Genomic DNA, 22,474 nt, shown 5'->3' on the forward strand with positions numbered 1-22,474 from the left:
ATTTTCAAGGGACGCTAAAGGTAGCAGAAGGAAAGAGAAATACCAGAATTCTCCTGTGTGCTGTGAAGACCCATAACCGGAACTCTGTTCCCGGACCCCTTGATCCAAGCTATGGGCTTACATTATGGATGGAGAATGTCACTGTATGCCAGTTTCATCAGCTGCAGCTAGCAAGGCAAAGGTAGAAATGGTGAGAACTGCAGTCAGGCAAATGTGGAAATGGAAGGTTCCACAAGCTCTTCTGTCACTGTCGTCATTCCCCTCACCACTGAGGTAAATACATTTTCAGAGCGAAACATACATTTCCATTCTCATCTCTGCCACCTCATGAATGGAAACGATGCTTGGCCAATGTAGGGAACATTGCCTGTTGGGTCAGTTCTCCAGAGAAGACAAAAAAGTTATTTCCCTGTTTTAAGCATTGAGAAATGGCTGTTCTTCCATCCCCTCCCCTCCCTTCCCACCCCAACCTCCCATTGTATCCCTCCTCCATCCCCCCTCCCCCCATCCGTCTGTCATTGTACATAAGAGGCCCTGACCTATAGGAAAAAAAGTGCTTTTGCTTCAGCTGATCTTTTCCTTTGCCAGCTATCCCATATGTTTATATTCGGATCTGTCTCGTGGAATTTGGACTTGGTTGGCTGTCATTTTGAGATGGATGTGATAAACACCAAGGGTTACCACAATCACCAAGCCCAAGATCAAGCCCAATATGAGAGGAAGCGTTTCTTCTAATTGTTCTCTTTGATCCACTGGACATTTATGTTCTGCAGCACAGAGAAAAGAGAAGAATGGGGAGAGAGAAGGGTTATTCTGCATGCAAGTATTTTTCCTGCAAAAAAAAAAAAAATCATTTTCCTTCATGACAATATACGGATGCCTCACCAACATACAATACATACCCTCTCAACTATTCGGAGGTAAATTAAGCTGAATAGTAGAAAATGGGTTGGCTTCGGGTCCCTCACTATGTAGGAGTTCAATCTAGATATCAGTCCTAAGCTGAAGTTTAGTCCACTGTATTAAAGTTGAGCTGCATGAAACCAAGGAGTAGCATAATTTTAATGGAACACAAGCCCCTTATGCCCTTGAAAATCCTGAGATGCACACTGATTGGGTGTGATACAATGTGCAGGTGAAGAAGAAGTGGAAGAAAATGTCAGCAGTCACACCCACAGCTTCCCAGGGAGGAGGCATCCCTGAGTGGGACTCAAGACAATAAAGTCCTGAACTGGATGGGAGAGGGAGAAAAACATTTTGAGTAGCCACACTTTAGAATCTGTCAGAGCAGTGGTTCTCAACCTTTTTAATGCCGCGACCCCCAACCGGTCGTAAGTCGAGGACTACTCAACCGGTCGTAAGTCGAGGACTTCTCAAATGATGCACCACCGTTTGCAGAATGGGACTTTTGGCGGGCTCAGCAGGGCAGAGACAGCCTGGACAATTCCTATTGGCTTTTGAAAGCCAATAGAATTAGACTCTATTCAAGAGAGTCTATTCTATTGGCTTTCAAAAGCCAATAGAATAAAAGGGAGTAGCACAGCTAAGGAAAAGGGGGAAAAAATGGCAGATTGCGTTGTTTGGCGACCCCCGTGAAATGGTCGTTCTACCCCAAATGGGGTCCCAACCTACAGATTGAGAACCACTGTGTCAGAGTGTAACTATTAGGTTAGAAGGTTGTAGCTTTAGACAGATAGATTCTGTCTATTAGGTCTAAGCAAATAAAGAACTGCATTTGGTTGAATCTCACTGTGTCGTCTTAGGACTGACAGGAACCCAAAGCAAGCAACCCAAATCAGTGTTCTTCAACCAAATCATTAAGTCAATGCAAGTCTTGCCCTACCCCCTTTCCTACTGTTCGAGACGATGGGTCACTGCTTATTACCACATGTGCCAATGACCACCAGTACAAGGACAGCTGCTGATGGTGGTGTTAGCACAGCCTTAGCAATAAAGCAGTTCTGATGGATATGGAAGAATATTAATGCCTGTAACAATAACTCTCTCTGGTACTTTGTTGTTAGTAACTTTTGTGCTTTGATTTTTTAAAAAAAATTTTAATCATACGCCATCCAGAGTCACAGATCTGTGAGATAGCAGGCATATAAATGTGATTTATACATAAATATAATCTATAAATAAATATGTCCCTATGAGAATAAAAGGGACTGAGTCTTTTTGACAGATCTCTCTTATCCCTTAACCTGCTGATGGTTTGCAAATGCCTAAACTCAGCAAAGCACATAGCTGCTGTCTTTGATAGGATTCAGCACATCTTATTATATCCCCTTCCCCCACACCGGATTCTTGAACTTTAAAGTACTAGAATGTGCCTTGAATCCATTTCCCTTGAATTGCTCAGAAAGCTACATCTCATTCCAAAATTTACCAAAACTGCATAGGGCTGTCCTTGAACAGCATTCAAGGAAGTGTCAGCTGATGCAGGATGCAGCTGCGTGGACAGCTGTACTTGCATCTAGGAGGATGCACATTGGTCCTTTGTTCTGCGAGCTGCATTGGTTGCTTGTTTGCTTCTGGGTGCAATTCAAGGTGCTGGTTTTGACCTTTGTCCTATTTGAGGGAAACACCCCTTCCCAATTAATTTATCCATCCCACCAGGTCAGGGAGGAGGGTTATGCTGAGGATCCCATCTCCATGGAGCTGCATCTCGTGAGACCCCAGGTGACATGCCTTTTGTGCTGTGGCCCCAGCCTCTGGAATATCATTTACCCCAAGGTGAGGTTAGCCTCATCTCTGTTAATCTGCACTTAAAACATGTTTGTTTGTTTGTTTGTTTCACCAGCCTCGGGGATCTCAGGGAGAGTCTACAAGGTGGTTGTGTGAGATTAAGCGATGTTAGTTCTCCCAGGGTCTTGGGTTTTAACCATTTCATTTAATTTTGATGTTTTTAGATTGTTATGGAATTTTTACTGTTATGCTGTACGCAGCCCAAAATCAGATTTTATGAGATGGGCAGCTATACACGTAAATATGGTAAATAAATAAACAGGAGCTATGCGACCATCCAGTGTGAGGGACTGCAGGGAGCAGAGAAAACAGGCCTATTTGATGACCAAGCATCTTCGCAGAAAAATCATGGCTGTACTTGAGAATAAGAAAACAAACTAGAAGAAAACCCCCATCATGAGGAGAGCACTTGAGAAAGTCAGTTTTAAAAACCTTCAGGTGGGAAAGTCATTTGGAGGAACAGTATCAGTTTACTACAAACAGTACAAACTATCAATCTGCAGACAATATCTAGTCTCTCCTGTTAATCTGCTGGACCCTATATGCTCCTCTTTGACTTTGTGTGGTAAAAGTTATAATCTGATCTGGTGCAATGCTCTTTTCTCCCCTATTGTCTGCTTTGATTCAGCTTGTTAATTCTCAGATAGCCAACTGGGAGAAAGCCTGACAGGAGAGATTTGACTAGGGCTATTTAAAATGTTTGACTTTGAGAAATAAAATTAAGATGTACAGATAAATCCCGCCCTGGAATTCAGTCAAATTGCTAGGCTACAACTGTCCACAACAATGATTGTATTGCTAAATAGAAAGAGAACCGCACATTTTTTCCCCTCAAAACTGTGTTTGTGGACAGTTGTGGCCCAGCAATCAAGAAATTTTAGAAGTAGTAGGCTTTTTTGCCCAAAGTTCAGGGCCAGTCCTACCACCAGACAAGGCAGTTGCCTCAGGAGCAGAGACTAAAAAACTGCTGGTAAAGAAGACAGAGCTGTGTGCCACCTAAGCTGTTAAAATAACCCGCTGTCCCACTATGGTCCGTTGCAGTCTTGATGAAAGATTCAGAAAAAGAGAGAAAAATATCATAGTGTCCTTTACTTTGGTATAAAAATATCTTCCACCATACCTGCAAAAGCTACCTGCTTAAAATGCATACTTTACTTAAATTATAATACTAAGACAGTAAATATCCCTCAAAACTTTCCAAAATGCACTCTTTTTTCCAGACTGTTTTTTTTAATGTAAGAAGACATGAATTTCTGGAATTACAAAATAGAAAAAAATAGAGAAAAAAAGGATACACTTTCTGAATAACTTGACGTGTCAGCTAAAATAGCCAGGCTAGATATCCTTAGGTGCTATTCTTGTATTAGAGTAAAAACTATAATGATAATGTTTTTGAGTTGGATCAATAAGCAATAGAGAATTTGCCCAGGGGACATTGAAAGCATATGTGGAAATTTCAGTTAGGAGTCAATCCCACTATACAAGCCAATGTTGCACATGGAAAGGAAAGGAAAAAGGGAAAGTCACAAAAGAATCACAATTTTTCCTGTTAAAAAACCTTTAACATAAATTGATGCAAGAGTAGTGCAGTCTACCACCATAATTTGAAGAAACATCAAGCTGTCACGTAAAATGGGTACATGTTGGAACAATGGGAAAAGATGGACCAAGGTGGGGATGATCATGGATATTAATTATTAACCAGGGAAACAATTATAGCCTAACCAACTTGCAGCCTTTGATCAAAGAGTTGTGGTGCCAAATTTCTGATTTCTCTAGCAACAATAAATACTGAAGACAATTAAATCCAAGGAACTAACTTCTTCAAACTCAGATTAGCAAGATTAATGTGGAAAAACTGCTTTAATAATAACAGAAATTACAGCAAGCGCACTTTGCTTTCATAGAGGAATCACTATCTTGGCAAATCAAAGCAGTCAGATTCTTGTTTTCTTTCACACACTCTTTTGATGCAAGAAAAGAGGCCTCTTTTTTTTTTTTTTTGAGAAGGCATACAGCGTGAACCTGAGAGCGTTTACAAAATGGTTACTAGCCTCCTTACCTTAGTGATAACTAGCTCTATGACTTTAACTTGCCATTCTGTCGCTAGCCATCTGCATTTTCCTGCTCCAGATTTTTTACTTCTTTTATGACCAGCTTCCTTCCCTTTTACTCATATGATCTACTCCTTTTTCATTCCTTTCCTACTCCCATTGCTATGTCCCTGTTTACCTTTCTTGAAACTCAACTTTGCCTTCGGAATAGTCAAGGGTTACGATGGGAATTCCAGTACCCTCAACAATGTAGTGTTAGCATTCCAGTAATAAAAATGCAAAACCCATACTAGAGAATATTACAAAAATTAAAACCATCAGGGCAGCTACTATACATGTGAAATTTCATAAACTTCACAAATGAATGATTTTGAAAATCAGAAAAGAAAAGGAGGAAAGACCAAGCAGGTTGATCAGATTTTACTAATACTAACGATTCATAAACCCTGGATAGTATAAAGATGTAATGGGAGAGCAAATCCCTACTCAATGCTTCTGCTTATCTACTAAAAAGCATAGACAACAGACTCACAATATACAAACAGTATGTTTTTGTATACAATACATTATTTAGGATTAGGAATTTATAGATCCCTTGACAGAAGATTAGATAGGCTAATTATTATTAGTCTTGGTAGAATCATAGTTCTGAAGAATGCTATCGCTTCAATTGTCAAGAGAAATCCCCCATCTCCTTCAGCATTTCACTGTTGAAGGGATTCTAAGGTTTCATTGAAATCTCCATTCCTGCCATTTCTCCCCATTGATTCTATCCTGCTCTTTAGAAATACAGAGAGTATCTGCTTCCTTCTTAAAATGTCTATTTTATAGACGGTCAGGCTCTTCCTATTCAAAAGGAAAGTATCTCTCGACAGCTATCACTGGAAGTAAAACAAAAAGCAGGCAGGACTGTTAGCTTCGTGCATTTGGACTTAGAATAGCAAGAAGCATGCTTGACTCTTTGGATGCTTAGTCAAATCTATCAGGGATTTTCTTACAACTTCAGATTCTTGATCCTTATTTGTATACCATCAGATTATAACATCCATGCACTGTTTTACACACACACACACACACACACACACACACACAACACACACACACACACACACACACACACACACACACACACACGACAAACATTTAATAAATCCTCTATGGTTTGTTAAAAAATCCTTGAGCCAGAGGAATATATAGAGTATGCATTGTATTAAAAAGACAGTGGAAATTTTCACTTCAGGATCATAAATATTTGGCCAGAATAATGATGAATCTATACATACTGAGAAATAAAATCTCCCGCTACCAGTAAGTAAAACATCTCAAAAAACAAACCTTGAAAAAAGAAGGCATTGTGGAATGCCATTGGAGATAGCTTGGTCATCATTCGGTGCCATGTTTCCTTGGTCTGCTCATATCACTCACATTTCCCCCCTCCCTATAACTGCTGCAAGCCTCTGCCCCATGCTTTCTTTCAAGGCAAAGCTTTCTGAAATCACTAATCTTACACCAAATTTCCCACTGAGTGTGCTAGACACAAAATTTATTTTTTTTAAATTAAAAGGAGCCTTCCCCGTTGAAGAAAGTATTCATCTACCATACAAAATACTGTTTATCCATCTCAACCTTCCACAAAAACTGCTTGTTTCCTCAGTCAAGAGTCTTCATTAGCTTTCCAAACTGCATCTATAAATTGCCCAGCATCCCTTACCTTCACTGAAAACAAAATCAGAGCTGATGTCAAAGGGCTGCAGGCGGACCTCTGACAGCAAGAGAACAACTGATTTTTGGTGGTCACCGGAGTTTAAGGTGATTGTCTGCTGCGCTTGACATTCGTAAGATTTCCCAGCTGGGGTGACTAAAGCAGAGAGGTGACGTGTTGTGACTGTGTGTTTCCCCGCTGTCAAGAGGAAAATATTATTGTTGGATGATTATCATACTTTTTTTTAGACCAAATAACTAATTCAGCATTCCATGACCAACTACATTTAGTGTGTGTGTGTGTGTATATGTGTGTGTGTGTATATATATATATATATATATGAATGATAACAATACCAATATTAAAAGACTTCAGAAAATGTCTAAAGAACTCAACAAGTAATTTGATCAAATTGCTCAAAAAATCCTTTTCCTTTGTGAAGAGACAAAAAAATGTGGACAATGAATGTCAAGTCTATAAATATGCATTTTGCACATTTGCATGTTTTTAACCTTTTTTCCACTTCTTTTAATTCTGTGTGTTCTTTTTAATATACATATATTTAGTTAATGAAAATATGAAAAGTCCATTTTTGCCAATCAGATACAGATTGACATTAAGAATTTGCCCAGTCTTCTGGGTTTGCAGGCAAGACAGTTTTCCTAATATATTTAGAGATTTAAGATGTGTTCCTACAAATTAGGCTGTAATTCTAATAGACAGATATTGGAAGGAACTGGATAGCAAGAGAAAGCTGAAAAATATGCAGATGAATAGGCACATATTCTCTCATACATGTAAGGAAACATTTGTGCTATTGTACATGATTAGAAGCATAAAACATTAGCTTCTGTTTTCATGACATTCCTCCAGTCCTTGTATTCACAACTACACAGCATAAAGTGATGACAATCATTGCATACACAAGGAAAAGACACTTTATTTCCCATTAGGATCCTAATATGATGCTCACAGTTCAATACCTAATGGCTTATGCTGATGACAACAGCTATGATGATCCCACAAGGAATAGCAAGTCCTAACTAGAAATTCATCATTACTAGCAGTGCTATTATTAGCTTTCTATGACTAGATCCAGTTTGAAAGAAATAACACCACCCTTTTGCAGATAACATTCCCAGGAAATCATGCTCCACCATTCATGTACAGTCACATGTAATCCCTTCAGAGCAGCATCACAAATGGTGATGCTTAGTGGCTGGATGACGCAAAGTAGCTCCATAAGCACTGCTGATGGGGCAGAATTGGACCTAAAAAAACCAGATGGCAAGTCCTATTGGAATGTCCTCTGGACATTACAAATCACAACTCACAACTTGTCAGAGGTGTATGCTTGTGGGGATGAATGGAATTGTAGAGAGATTCATCCGAAGGGGAAACATTTGTGAAAGTCTGCATTATCCAATAGCCTCTTACAAAAACTATCAGCTTTCCAAAGTATAGGAAAAATGGACAGAATGGATAAATAAGCATAATGTAAATATTTAAAACTGAAAAGGGGGGCAAATTTTCAAAATATAAACAACCCGCATGATGATGAAAAGGAATGTGAAAATCTTAATAAAGTTAGAATCAGAAAGGATAAAAAAATTATCCTGTTTTTGTTAAAAAGGACCGCACTTGTACAACCACTCATCTATGAGTAAACACAATTCATTCAACAGGATTTATTTTGGAATATAAATGTAAAGAATTACACTGAACGGCTTTAAAAAATCCTGATTTTTGTTGCATATCCAGCCTAGCTAAGCTATTCACACATTCACATATAATGACCAATACTACTGGATTATATGTGAAAGAGATGGTATATTTCAAGCCACTCTGAAAAGATACCATAGCATTTTTATAATTATTTAATGTAAAATAGACTTTTCTACCTAATTAATACTTGGAAATAGACAAAGGTTTAATGATCCAAATTACTCAGGAACAGATAAAATACAGATGGGTATGCTTTGGCCATGTTTCAATGCAGCATGTGTGTGTGTGTGTGTGTGTGTGTGTGTGTGTGTGTGTGTGTAATCATACCCTAGAACATTCTGCACTGCAGAGGTGCCCCAGTGACAAACACAGGCACCGGATGCCCATAAGAAAGAAACACAAAGAAATGCAATGGAAACACTGACCAGGGAATATTTTAACAGTAACTGCAACTGTGAGTTGTGCAGCATCTACTAACCGTTCCATATGTCGGGTTGCTTGAATTTTCAACCCCCTCTCCCCAAAAAATGCCAATTCCAAAATCCAAGTAAAGGCAACCATAAAATAAAATCAAGTTCTTCTAATTGCCCTTCAGGGATTACATGAAACTCCCTTCTATAACTGTCAAAATCCGACACTGCACTAAAAAGTGCTGGGCCCAAGATTAGAGCAGAAAATGCTTCATTACACATGAATTTACGGCACAGTAATCAGAAATAATTTACAGATGCCATCCCCTAACAAGCAGTATAACTGTTACATAATTTGGACGAAGAGTTTTTTTTTTTTTTTTGACTTTAGCTAAATAATCCTTGCCCAGAGTTTATTTTTTTTAAGGTTTTGTTTTAGTCCTGATTTATTTGCTTAATACTGATTAGAAATGAATAAGGTAGTCCCTTTTTCCTCCTAAGAATTGAGCGATTTTATTTTTACAGTTCCGTAGGTTTTCTTCAATAGAAAATGGACTTTCTAATATGTAATATGAACTGATTGTTCTCTTCCATCTTAATATGTCAAAAGGGCAAAGCTTGCCCTGACGCTGTTTAATTAAAGTAACTCCTATCAGCTTTATTTTAACCTAAGCACGATTACTAGTATGGGAGGGGTTTTTTTTTGCTCAGGGTGATCGTTGGGTCCAAATGCGCACAACTCTGCGCCTGGCCTGGCTGGCTGGCTGACGGCAGGAATGCCCTTCTTTTCCCGCTCTTGGGGAGAGAGCTCAAGGCCATCCGCATATTCTTGAAACCGGCGGGCGGCTTCGGAAGAGTCCAAAGGCCAGGCCGGGCCCCGCTGCAGGCGAGATCATTTCCCCCAGCCCGGCCAGAAGAGAATCCAGGCCCGAGTCGGCTGGCGCAGGGCTGACCCTGGTAGAGAAGGGGGTAAGGGGTAGAGGAGGAGGAGCCGTCGGGGAAATGCGGGTGCCTACTTTATCCGCAGTGCGGGCCGGAGGGCGGGACCGGCCTCAGGCCTGAGCAGACCCGTTTGGAGGGAAAAGGGGGGGGAGGAGAGACAGGACTGGCTGGAAATTCTTCAGGCTCCCTCCCGCTGCAGCAGCGCTTGCAGAGGCGTTGAGGTTGCAAGCAAGGAGGCAAAGTCGCTTGGGAATGGCGCGGCCTCGGCAGCCCTCTCCTTTGCCCTCCCCTACCTCACCATTCCCACGGCCCTCGGGTCGGAATGAGAGGCCCGGTTTTTTTCTAACCGGCCACACCCCAAAGAGCAACTCCCTCTTCTCCTTCTCCCGCCCCCCAACCCCGACCTTCAGGCCTGGCTTCCGCCGCGCCGCACTTACGGTTCACGGCGCCTTTGAAGTAGGTGCTCTCGCTGCTGTCGTAAACGAACTGGACTTTGCTCATTTTCCACCAGGCCTCGGGGCCAGAACTTGTGTTGCGAGTCTCCTGTCGAGCCCGGGAAGGCGGGAGAGAAGGGGGGGGGGAAGGAGGAGAAAAGAAAAGGGGGGGGCAGAGAGGGGCAAGAAAAGACCAAAGGTCGAGGCAGGCCAAGGGAAGCCTCGCCGCCCGCCCGGACTGGCCCAGGGAACATTTGGCAGCGCTCGCAGCTTTCTCAACTCGGCCGCCCTCCCGGCAGATTTCTCAGGGCAGAAGGAAGGGGGATTGATCTGAGCCGTCGGCTGCCTTCTTCGGCGCCTTTAGCGACGGCGTACGGTCGAAAAGAAAAAAAAAAGGCCCCGTCTTCGTTTTATTTCTCTCTCCGACTACGGATTTTTTTCCCCTGCCCCCTCCCCTTCCAGCCTCGGGCTGATTCCTTCATTTTTGATTTCCTCGGGTCCTGCAAGGTGATTCTGCCCCTCCCTCCCGGGACTTTTTTTTTTTTTTTGTCCTAGTCAGGGCGCCTTCTAGGCGGACCTTTGGTGTCTTCCCTTCAGATACCTTGACGAAATAAAGGCTGAGGGTGTAAGCTCTGTTAAGCCACGAAATGTGGAGCTCGGATTCGTTGCTGCTGCATTTGCCTCGCTCCTCGGCTCCGCGGGAAAGCTGGATGTAGGCTTGCTCGGTGATCACCTGAATGCACGCCACAACACAACACAACACGGGCGCTTTAGGTCCCGACCCCAAACACTTTCACAAAGCTTCTGCGGGAGCATCGGGGAAAAGATGTGAGGTTCCCCCCCCTCCTCCTTCCATCTCCCGCTGCCTAATATAATCGTAAATAAGACTAGCTTCAGCTTCCCACAATGGGTTAGAAGGACACGTAACCTTATTTACCGTACCGCCCGAGATGTAATAATAATTACTCATAATAAACCAACTCTCCCCCCCTCCTCGCACCTCCCACCCCTCGCACCAGGGAATCAAAGTGAGTAATTATATATTGTCACTCCCTTTCACCCTCCGATATGAACAAGAAAAGGATTGGAATAAACTTTGTGCACTTTCCATGATTCAAAAACAAAAAGTCTTTTCTGCAGCGAAAGGTAACGGCTTTTATTCCGGGGAAGATTTGGGTCTGGAGCTACGAGAGCGGGGGCAGGACAGAACTCTTTGCAAACTATATTTACATGGGGGATGGGGATGCTTTAGCAGTTCCCCCATGTGAGTGACAGGGAGGGGGAGAAAGCGAAGTTGCATTGCCTTAGCAACATGCCGCTTTTTAAAAGGCTGCGATTAGATTTAAGATTAATTCGAATCTTCCCCGTCTGTTTTCCCCCTGCACACACACACGCAAACAAACCTAAGCCACAGATACCCCCCCCAAATATTGAAATCCATTCTTCTGACACTTTTAATAGATGGTATTCAAATCAAAAGAAGAGAACCTTACATCAACAAAATTGCTGGCCGAGATCTCGTAGGGAACGACTAATTTCGCAGCGAATTCCGCCATGAGGCAGGTCGTTCCGTTTTCCCGAACTACAAAAATAGCCTTTTCGGGATTTGGAGATAACCCCGAAAGGTTTTCCACTTCTTGTTCTGCCAGCCCACCAGCTAGTGCATCTGTTGGGAGAAAAAACAGGGAAAGAGAATAAGAGGATTCCGATTTAGGTTGCTGAGAAGGGGGATTTCTCTTTACAAGGCAGCTTCTGCCTGCTTTGGGCATGAAGTTAGAATTTCGCCAGAGAACTCCAGCGATCTACCTTCCCCGGGGCGGTGTGGACGGGAGGAGGGAAGCTATTTAGTTGCATCTATTTATCTTACACCCAGGATACATAAGCGGTCTTTCCTGGCTATTTTCCTCTCCCCCTTCCTCAAACCGAGCTGATTAAGGCGAATAGGCGGATCGGGATCGGCGGAATGAGAGGAGAGTTCCTGCTAAAGGCGGGAAAGCCTGTACTCACGGAAAAGCAAAAGCAGTCCCTGCAGTCGCGGGATGGCTCCCGTGGTTTCGCACCTTCTCCGCTCCATGCTTCCCAAGCCAAGCCCCGCAAGAAAGAAGACAAGAGGCGGGAAGCCGCGTGAATGGGCTTCCCTCGCCCGCTCCCGCTGCTGCAGCGTCGCTGCGCGGAGGCGAATGCGCCTCGGTTAGTTTTCGGAGCTCTGGTAAGTGGTGGGGAGGCGGGGTGTACGTGGCAGCCGGCGGGAGCTGTCCGGGGTACTGAACTCCACCGTGGTCCTTAAACGTCCCCCAGCTGGTTCCGAAGAGAGAACTGTCCAGGCTACCGTCCCACAGCTGGTGACTTGCCGCAACTCGTGCAACAGAAAGTGGAACTTCAAAAGGCCAGTGCCAGAAATGGCTGGTAAAGCATCTGCTTCAGGTTAAAAACCTCTGCCAGCGTTGTGTCTTTGGTTCCCTTCCCCTTCCACTCCCCCAGATCATTGTCTTCACCAGGCAGCTCCAATTGTCTTGGAGAAGTCCAATCATGCATTCCTTCTCCCTCCATCCTTCTTCCAGGGGACGCCTCTTTTATTTTCACAAGATAGTAGTGAAGTTTAAAGTATTCTTTCAGGATCCTATTTCAGACGGTGCCCCTCTTCCTAGCCAGCAAAAAAAAAAAAAAAAAAAAAAAAGCCTGTTAAAATGCTGCTTCTTTAGCCCAATTTTGAGGCTGTGTACCTTAAACATAACCTTATAATGTGCTTATGAAATTATCCAGTAATGCAGAAAATTTATATTAGAGAGAGAGGAAGAAACTGAAAGATCAGCAAAGGTGCACACAAAGGAAAATAATATGTAGGGGGGGGGGAGATACTCACTTATCCAAAACCAAATGGGATATGGTGCCCTTCCAAATCTCTCTCTCTTATACACACTACATAGTCAGATAGATATGTTTGGTCTAGAGAGAAATAAAGGAGGTAAGCTCAGAAGACAGTGCAAGTGATCGATTTAAATGGAGACTGAAGTCTTTAAACATTGTTCCAAAGATAAAACATAATGTTTTGAGATCTATTTATTCATTCTCTTAAAGTGTCAGATTGGCTCTGAATTTGCCCGCAGTATATGAGTATAAGCTCAATAAGGCTTATTGCCAGAGGACTGCATATGCGCTTCCAGCTATGATGCATTTCTGATCTATTATAAAAAGGAACATGCATAGACATAGTTACTTCATGACTGAGGTTTGAACTAGAACCCGGCAAACCCAACTTTCCAATTGACTATGGTGCTCACTGGGCTTTTGGGCCAACCACAGTCTCGCAATCTTTCTTACAGTATTATTGCAGTGATAGTACTGTGAAGGGTGATGTAATGTAAATCACCTTGTAGTCCTTAGCAGAAAGGCTATTATAAACACTATTAATACAATAAAATCATCCCCGGGCCAGCTTTGCACTTATAGGAGTTGCTACAGTAGTCCGATCACTACTTTTGAGATTCCCCTCCATAGATTTTTCTGATGGAGCTAATGTGATTGTGGAAAGAAACCAGCTGCACAGGGAAGCACAGTAAATCACAATAGATAGCCTTGCTCAGTAGAGTGTCTCCTTCCCACAATGACCACTCCCTAAATCGACTCATGTCCCAGCCTTCTGTGGGTATAAACTATAGGTTTTCATGTCCATAGAATTGAAGTACTATTCTAGTCATTACTATTATTTTAACATGCTCAGTATCAAATTTATCATTTCTTAATTCTTTTAAATTTCTATTGCAATATATCCATTCTTCTAAAGCAGTGGTTCTCAACCTTTTTAATGCCGCGACCCCAACTGGTTGTAAGTCGAGGACTACTCAACTGGTGCAGCACCGTTTGCAGAATGGGACTTTTGGCGGGCTCAGCAGGGCAGAGACAGCCTGGACAATTCTTATTCAAGAGAGTCTATTCTATTGGCTTTCAAAAGCCAATAGAATAAAAGGGAGTAGCACAGCTAAGGAAAAGGGGGAAAAAATGACAGACTGCATTGTTTGGCGACCCCCATGAAATGGTCGTTCGACCCCAAATGGGGTCCCGACCCACAGGTTGAGAACCACTGTTCTAAAGCATATATATTGGAGGTATATAATTTGGCCTCCAAATAATTTCTTCCACTCCAAGTAGGACACTTGCTTGAATTTTAAAAAGGCACATCGCTTTTAAAAATGTAATTCTCTAAAGCTATACTTCTATGTGTATCTGACTAGGAAGCATCCCAATTAACCAAATACAGAGTGCATAGGTAAGTAGTTAAGCTGTGCTTCTACCTGGGAGGAAATGTCATTAAACTCAGTGGAATTCATTTTTATGGATACAATTGCACTGGGAAATATAAAATGTTATATTTAATTTTGGAATGTAATACATTGTTCTTTGCTCTCTCTGAGCACTCACCATTGAACGAAAGCAATTGGTGTAAGGCCTAAAATTACATCAGGGCATCAAGTCAAATCAAGCACTTCATAAATATCACATTTAGCACAGAATGAAAATCCAAAGTAAGCCCAAGGATTTTTAAAATTAAGATGCTATTTTGTTAAAAAAACCACCAGATTTCCCTCTACTCACCTCTATGTTTCACCACTTGAGTGTTTCTGCAGCAGACATTAGGAAGCTAAAGTCTGCTGCAGCCAGTGCTGCAGGAAAACAGTCCAGTTCAATTAATTTTGAAGTTTATTGATCCTAAATATATAATGGGTTAGAATTAGTTAGTGTCACAATAAATGAGAAATCATCCTGGGGATATAATTATCACCTTACGATACTTTGTGTCTAAGAACATAACCCCCACCCCCCGTCCTGAATTAAGGTATTCCATATGATTAAAAAAAAACAGTGAAAGGAGCCATGTGACATGGTACACATGTCTAGGACACATGCGTTTTCTTTATTTCCATTTTTCTATGCATTAAATCTTGGAGCAGATATTTCCTCCCCTAATAGTTCTATTTGAAAGATTTCCCAGAATTTAAAATGAATAATTCAGCAGAAATGCATCAAAAATGTTTGCAAAGATATATACTAGCATATTTAATATGTTCTTGAAAAAGTCTTATAAAAACATTGACACATGGTTGAACTATAGCAAATTAAATTTTAAAGAACAAAAACTGGAGTGCTCAATATCCTAACTTTAAAAATTATTTGACCATCTATATTTCATATTTTGATAAGATAAAATTACAGTTAACAATTATCATTTTGTGCATATTGCAAGCCTATGCATCTTTTGTGAAAGAAATTGGCAGGATACTAGCAGTATAGTGCTTGAAATACTATATTAATCCATATGATGTGCTGAAATACTGCATTAGACTGGGTTTTTTTAATTATGTCACATAGTAATTTTATTTTGGAACTTTTATTGATCTTGTAGATGTTTCTTAAATCCACCTGCAGTTTGAAATCAACAATGTAAGTAACAAAGGAATGTTTTTATGACTGCAAAGAGATTGATATGATAGTCTAAAGCAGTGGTTCTCAACCTTTCTAATGCCGCGACCCCATAATACAGTTCCCCATGTTGTGGTGACCCCCAACCACTTATACATCACCAGGTGCCAGAGGTGTGGCCAAAGAAAAGGGGAAAAAATGGCAGACAGCCTTGTTTGGCGACCCCCGTGAAATGGTCGTTCGACCCCAAATGGGGTCCCGACCCACAGGTTGAGAACCACTGGTCTAAAGACTTTGCTTCTCTTTCGAATTTGTGAGCATTCTGACTCCATGAATTCCATTTGGGAGATTGCTTAAACATCTGGATTGCACACACTTGACATGGAACTAAATGTAGGGTTGGATTTTGCTTAAAATGTGATTTTCCCCTTTGTTGGTAGTTCTCTAGAAATAAATAGCTTTAAAATTTAACTACTTGAAAAATAAAAATGTAAATCAGCAAAATGTATTTAAGCGACCAGAAATTTCCTGAGAATATTGTCACTTGTATTATTTTTGACTTGTATACATTATTGTTGACTGGTCAATGGCTGTAAATGAATACTACCATTGTTACTATTTGGGACGGGGGTGGCCAAATCCAGGCTTCTTAATTATTAAAGTCAGAATGTTTTGCTAGCCAAGAGAACTGGACAGAGATGTTCCAAGCTGTGCCAATTTGTACTGCAAATGGGACAGAAGGAAATTAACCATGGAGAAGCACATCTGAGCACCAGTACTTTCATATCCTATTGTGAATGACAACCATTATTATATCATAACCCTTTAGTGATTTTCAGTCCCTTGCTGGAATTGTGTCACTCAGCCAATTCCTTTCTTTGAAGGGAAGAATGAAATGACAGGGGGAAAAGAACAAGCAAAGCAGCTCTATTTTTTTTCAAAAAAAAATTAAATTTATGTTCACTAATGAGCATTCAGATTGCTTTGGACACCCAAGAAATATTGTCATGCTTCTTTTAAATCCAGTCATTGAGTCTTCAAGAGATACATGCTTCTCTCCTCCACTGTAAAGAGGATTTGACCAAAAGAATATGATTAATTTCAGATGGTGTAATGAGTATCATAGTCCAACCCCCAGCCATAATAATACGCCTATGATTCAGTCCATCTCAAATCTCTCTGTGGAGCAAATCTACATGGAAAGTAATGTTAAAGATACATGAAAGAAAGCTTCCTGATTTTCTCATACCAAAATATATTATGATCGAAGAAAAATCAAGAGTTTTAAAATACCTCTCGGTTGATATTACTATTGTCCAATCCCTTAGAATTCCTCATTTTGGTATGATCAATCAGTTACCAATAAAAGAGAACATAGCTCAGGGTTGAACATGAGGGGCCCTTGGTGCCCTCTAAGCTTGCTTATTTTCTTGCAGATTTTTCATTACCCTAACTAGGTAACATCATCAGGGCTAGTAAGGAGTGCTGTTTGCTGTCTGTTTATATCCTGGTGTCTTGCCTGTCTGGGTGGGTGGGGGTGGGGGTCTTAGGGATTCTTTGGTTGGGGTGTTCACTAATGGCTCTGCGGCAGCTTTTTGATTGGGGTATTGCTTACTTGATTGTTGGTCTGCAGGTGACCTTGATCTATGTTGATCTGGGTGCTGCTTGCTGGTGCAGAGGTGGTGGAGTCTTTTTGTTCTCTTTTGGGCTGGTTGTCTCTTTTGCATAGTCTATAGATGTTGTTAATGTCTATGTGTCTATTGATGGCTGATTTGTCAGAGTGTCAGGCTTCTAGAAATTCCCTGGCAATTCCCTGTCTAGGATTGTCACATTTTCCCAATTGAAACTATGGTTAAATCTGTCTATATGTTGTGAAATTCAAGAATTTTCATCATGTCTTCTGACTGCCAGTTGGTGTTCATGGGTGCGTTCTGCTGGTCTTCTGCCTGTTTGTCCTACATAGTGGTTGTTGCAGTTCTTACATTGTATGTTGTAGATGACTCCTGTTTTTTCTTCTGGGGTTGCTGGGTCTTTGGGTTTGCTTAGGATGTTTTGAAGGGCTTTACTTGGCATATGGGCTACACTGATTTCATGTGGTTGTAGTAGTCTATTTGTGGTTTCTGAGATATTCTTGATGTAAGGCAATGTAATTCTGTTTAGGGTTTGTGTTGGTTGTGTTGTATTGGGTTGGGTAGTCAGGGGTAAAGTTGTGTGGGTATCCATTTTGTTGGAATGTGTTGTACAGATGCTCCATTTCCTTTTTCTGCTTTTGAGTTGCTGAAGTGTGCTTGGGTGCATTTAAATAAAGTCCTTGTACAGCTTCTCTAATGGGAAGTTGGGTTGTTGCTTTAATAGTGGAGCACCTAGTTAGTATGGGTGGTTTTTCTGTAGATTTATGTTTCTAGTTTGCCATTGTGGTCTCTGCTGATGAGGGTGTCCAGGAAAGGTAGAGAGTTGTTGTTTTCTTCTTCTCTAGTAAACTGGGTTCCTTTAAAAATGTTATTGATGGTTCTGTGGGTGGTCCTTTCTTATTATAGTGGTGTCATATGTATCTGATCTATGTTTTCAGTTGTATTTGTGGAGGTGCTATGGCTTCTAGTCATTGCATGATGACCTTCACTATAAGTCCTGAAAGTGGTGATCCCATAGGGCAGAGGTCCCCAACCTTTTGGGCACCAGGGACCAGTTCTGTGGAGACATTTTTTCCACAGACTGGAGGGTGCGTGGTTTTTTGTGCTGCCTGCATCCCATGGATGGGTCTTTGCTTTTTTGTGCAGACAGGTTGCTATCATGCTGCAACCTGGTACTGGTCCACAGACTTTGGGTTGGGGATCCCTGCCATAGATGTCCCTTTAATTTGTTGGTAAATTTGGCCATCAGATTGGAAGTATATAGTTAAGCAGAGGTTTATGAGATCCATAATCCTGGGTGTTTTGATCTTCGTGTATTCAATTAAGTCAGGTGTGCTGTGAAGCAATGCAGTCATGGATTCCTTTGCTAATTCGGGATGTATAGACAAGATACTTCCTACATACTTCCAAGTTTGTTTCAAACTACTAATCAAATTCAGGCCAGGATTCTTCATCAGCTTTTCATTGCTGATTGTCGCCATTTACCTCTGCGCTGGGGAACATTCCATCTCTTAGCTCTGCTCTTTCAGTAGACAGCTAGGAAGAGTTTTTCTCTAATAAAAGTGGGAAATGTTGTTTGTTCTTGATTATGCTCCCACTCTCTTTTATATTTCTCCCCCCATTTGTTTCAAGGCTCCCATGCGGTCTCAGTTTCCTCTGCCCACAGTCTCAGGGTCTTGGCTGATGATCAATTGAATTTGCACTATTTAATTGATTTTACAAACATGAGGTTTATTTGTATCAGATATAGAGATATTTATTTATTTATTTATTTATTTATTTGTGTTTTGTGTTTCTAGACTGCCTATCTCCCTCAATCTTAATGAAGAGAATAATTTTAATTAGCAGACTTTCCATCACTTCCAAACTCCTGCCACTTCGATTAGGGCAGGAATGAGGAAGCACGTCTTCTTTTCCTTCTTCCTCCTTTTTAAACGCTTCCCTTTAAAGCCAAGCAAGTTAAATTGATTAAGAGCTCTGTAAGAAAAACAAGGGGGGGAGGGAGGGGAAGCATCAGTAAATCAATAGCAAGATTATTTTAAATGGGACAATAGGAGATTACCAAAAAATGTAATATTATACACCTGAGATTTCCAATGACTATTTAAGCTGTGAAAAAACTTGAGTCATTAAAATTTTTAAAGCAGTTCGTTGGGGGGGGGGGGGGAAGAAAGATAGTTGTCTTTAAGAGATCTGCCAAAGGTTGAAGGTAGCTTGTTCACTGTTGTCAAAATGCTTTCTAAGCAATAGCAGATGCCAAATGATCAGGAATTCACTCAGCTGCCAAACTAGACTACCTTCAATATTTAGAAGGCATGAAAGAGAAAATCTTATGTATTTTTTTCCTGAAGGCTGGGAAATAGGACATTTTTTCTGAGTTCTTGATCAAGTGAATTTTCTGCCTCTAATTCAAATGACTAACCAGATTTCTTTTCCCCCAACATGCCATCAGAAGGAGCAAATTTCTTTGTTCATTCCTTATTCTCCTCCTGCAGAATGAACCTGAAGCCTCTCACTTCTCCAAAGCTTAAGCCATCGTGGACTCATTGTTCCGAGTTCTTGTGTGATTTCTCTGGGTAATACCACATTTTTCAAAGCATCCACTTCAACTGTCCTTGCTAGGATACTGCATTCAGACATCTGACATACTAGGGAGAGACGCTACGCTTTTTGCAGTGGGTAACTTCTGAATTAGGCAGTTGGTTCCAGGATAAGGTTTGGGCTCATGAAAAGAAAGAGCAGCTGCTGTAATTTTGTCTCTCCATTCAGAGCTCCAGAATACAGCTCACAGCTCTTATGAGGTTATTGGCTTCTATTGACTGAAAGGGTAGCAGTGATTTACAATGTAATTTCCCAAACTGATAGGGTGGAACGGAAGTCTCCATGTCTTCTCTAGACAGAAGGTGGCAAAAAGAATGGGTTTTTACCATTATTGCAAGCAAAACTGCAATAATGGAAGTAGTTTTTAAGTTTCTTTGGAAGCACTGGGCATTAGATCATTTTGCCAGGTAAAACTATCGCTGTATTTGGTTATGGCAGTGTTTCCCAAACTTGACAATTTTAAGGCATGTGGACTTCAACTCCCAGAATTCCACAGCCAGCGTTGCTGGCTGTGGAATTCTGGGAGTTGAAGTCCTCATGCCTTAAAATTGTCAAGTTTGGGAAACACTGGGTTATGGTGATGGTAGTAAGAATCACACGTCTTCACTACAAGCATGCCTGTTTTGTTTGTTTGTTTGTTTATTATCTCACCTTTATTATTTTTATATTAAAAAAACCCAAGGTAGTGAACATTATCTGATACTCCTTCCTCCTCCTATTTTCCCCACAACAACCCCACTCTGAATTGGATTGGGCTGAAAGAGCATGAGAATGACAAGGTCACCCAGCTGGCTTTCATGAGAAGGCAGGACTGGAACTCACATTCTCCTGGTTTCTACCTTGGTGCCTTAGCCACCAGATCAAACACGGGGTCTCTACCAAAAGGAAGAACAATATAATGAAGCTGGTTTGGGAAGGAGCAACAAACTGATTGATTCAATATGGGAGTGAAAAGGCAAGTCTAACTGGCATTCCCAGTGAGTGCATCGTTTTGTGGACGATGTCTCTACAATGATGGGTGAAAAAAACAATGTATCTGTATATGAGATCAGAAACTGGCAACTTGGGGAAATGATAATACATTTAAAATATTAAGTACCTGGTCTGTACACTCACAAGACTGCTGTATCTCCATCTGAAAGGTTTGCATTTATAAACCAAACTCAGTGGATTAGGAATTTGTCTTTGGTAATATTGCCACTTTAGAAACCGTAGCAGCTAAATGATTTGAAGTTCGGATCATGCATACTCTTGAAAAGGATTATGCCTTTCAGAAACATAGGTGTACTCTCTAGAACAGCCATTTTTCTATCTCCATATCTCAACCAGCCCTAAATTGTCCAGCATTTGGCTTTTGACTCAGGGCATGACTTGAAATTTGGGTGGCATGGATATTTGTGGTATGATAAAGTCAAGATTAATGAGGATTTTAAAAATCACTATTTTAGACATGCCTATTGAGAATATGGAATAGCTGTAAACTCAGGTTCTGTCCAAAAACACCTTTGTGGATCTTAGCACAAGAATCATTTTATAGTTTAGAAGTAATGGACAAAAATGGCTAACGTATTGTGAGATACTAGAATTTTGTCAAGGGGAATGTAAAATAGAATCAATAGAACCGGTGGCAGGGGGATATAGGTATTGGAAAGATTTAAAGTAGACAAAATAATGTTTTTGAGCATTGTAAGACTGAGTTTGAAATAAAATTGTGTACAAATAAATATGCAATTGCTACATTGTATAAATTTATTGGAATTTGAAAGACAAAGTGAAAGAATGTGTAATAAAGTGGGCTAAATTTTTGGTGTTAATATGCAGATGGAACCTTGGGAAACTATGTGGCTTGTTTTAACATGCAGATAATTAATATCTAAACCATTCAATAATATTTGCAATTGAAGCATTATCTAAGATTAGGATATTAACTGTTGTGATGATATGGGTGATACGGGAATGCTAGTGTACGTCATTTAATCTCTCCAAATGTGGAGCTACATAAAGGGGAAGGCAGAAGCTAATTTTCAAATATTTCTTTTTTTATATATAAATTTTTATTTTTAACCAACAAGACAAAACAAAACAAAGCAAAACATAACACACATACACACACAATATATACTCCTCCTTTTTTTATAGCAATTACATAACAGTAATCTAATATTTACATTTCCCCCTTATTCTTCTTTAAATATTTGTCCTTATAGCCCCATTATTTCTTATTTACATTTTTCTTTCTTCATGTTCTATTTCTTACTAAGAATAATTCATATTATTATTATACATGATTGTACACATATTTTCACTTTTGACCTTTCCATATTTATTCTCCTCTATTATTTCTAGTCTCCAACCAGACATACACCTTGTTCCATACTATATAATACTCTGTGTCTTCCTTTTCTTTTATCTCTTTTGTTAATTTGTCCATCTCAGCACAGTCCAGGATTTTTCTTATTACTTCTTCCTCTGATGGTATATTCTCATTTTTCCAGCACTGTGCATATGCTATTCTTGCCGCCGTTATTATATGTAAAATTAAGTACCCTATTTCTTTACTATATTTTCTATTTAAAATACCCAACAAAAAGATCTCTGGTTTCCAGTCTACAGGTTGGTCTATTATTTCTTGGATCCATTTTCTTATTGTAGACCACTATTTTTTTGCAACTGGGCATGTCCACCATAGATGATAATATGTTCCATGTACTTTTTTACATTTCCAACATGTTGACGAATTATTCTGGAACATCTTTACAAGCTTTGCAGGTGGAAGATGCCATCTGTAAAACATTTTCAACTGGTTTTC

General features: G+C 40.5%; 1 protein-coding gene across 2 annotated transcripts; it reads right to left on the minus strand.

Annotated features, from left to right (window-relative positions):
* Window positions 1-504: 504 nt before the first annotated feature.
* LAMP5 (lysosomal associated membrane protein family member 5) lies at window positions 505-14,651 on the minus strand. 2 transcript variants are annotated; one of them, XM_039359466.1, is made up of 8 exons: window positions 14,609-14,651; window positions 12,879-12,961; window positions 12,023-12,659; window positions 11,509-11,681; window positions 10,617-10,748; window positions 10,019-10,124; window positions 6,514-6,702; window positions 505-767 (listed from the first exon to the last, which is right to left on the minus strand). In XM_039359466.1, the coding sequence occupies exons 3-8, from the start codon at window positions 12,087-12,089 to the stop codon at window positions 589-591; spliced, it is 846 nt and encodes a 281-aa protein (XP_039215400.1). In that variant the 5' UTR covers window positions 12,090-12,659; window positions 12,879-12,961; window positions 14,609-14,651; the 3' UTR covers window positions 505-588. The 2 variants fall into 2 exon arrangements, with proteins under 2 accessions (XP_039215400.1, XP_039215401.1); XM_039359467.1 differs by lacking the exon at window positions 14,609-14,651 and having other exon boundaries at window positions 12,879-13,055.
* Window positions 14,652-22,474: the final 7,823 nt, after the last annotated feature.

The sequence above is a fragment of the Crotalus tigris genome, unplaced genomic scaffold (assembly GCF_016545835.1).
Source record: "Crotalus tigris isolate CLP2741 ecotype Arizona unplaced genomic scaffold, ASM1654583v1 scf7180000019070.2622420, whole genome shotgun sequence".
NCBI classification, from domain to species: Eukaryota; Metazoa; Chordata; class Lepidosauria; order Squamata; family Viperidae; genus Crotalus; species Crotalus tigris.

Excerpts from the sequence above, each read along its gene's own strand:
- LAMP5 (XM_039359466.1), bottom strand. The coding sequence starts at position 12,089 with ATGGAGCGGAGAAGGTGCGAAACCACGGGAGCCATCCCGCGACTGCAG. Across the intron at positions 11,682-12,022 it reads GGGACTGCTTTTGCTTTTCC|ATGCACTAGCTGGTGGGCTG; the intron begins GTGAGTACAGGC and ends TTCTCCCAACAG. Across the intron at positions 6,703-10,018 it reads CTTCAAAGGCGCCGTGAACC|CGGGGAAACACACAGTCACA; the intron begins GTAAGTGCGGCG and ends TCCTCTTGACAG.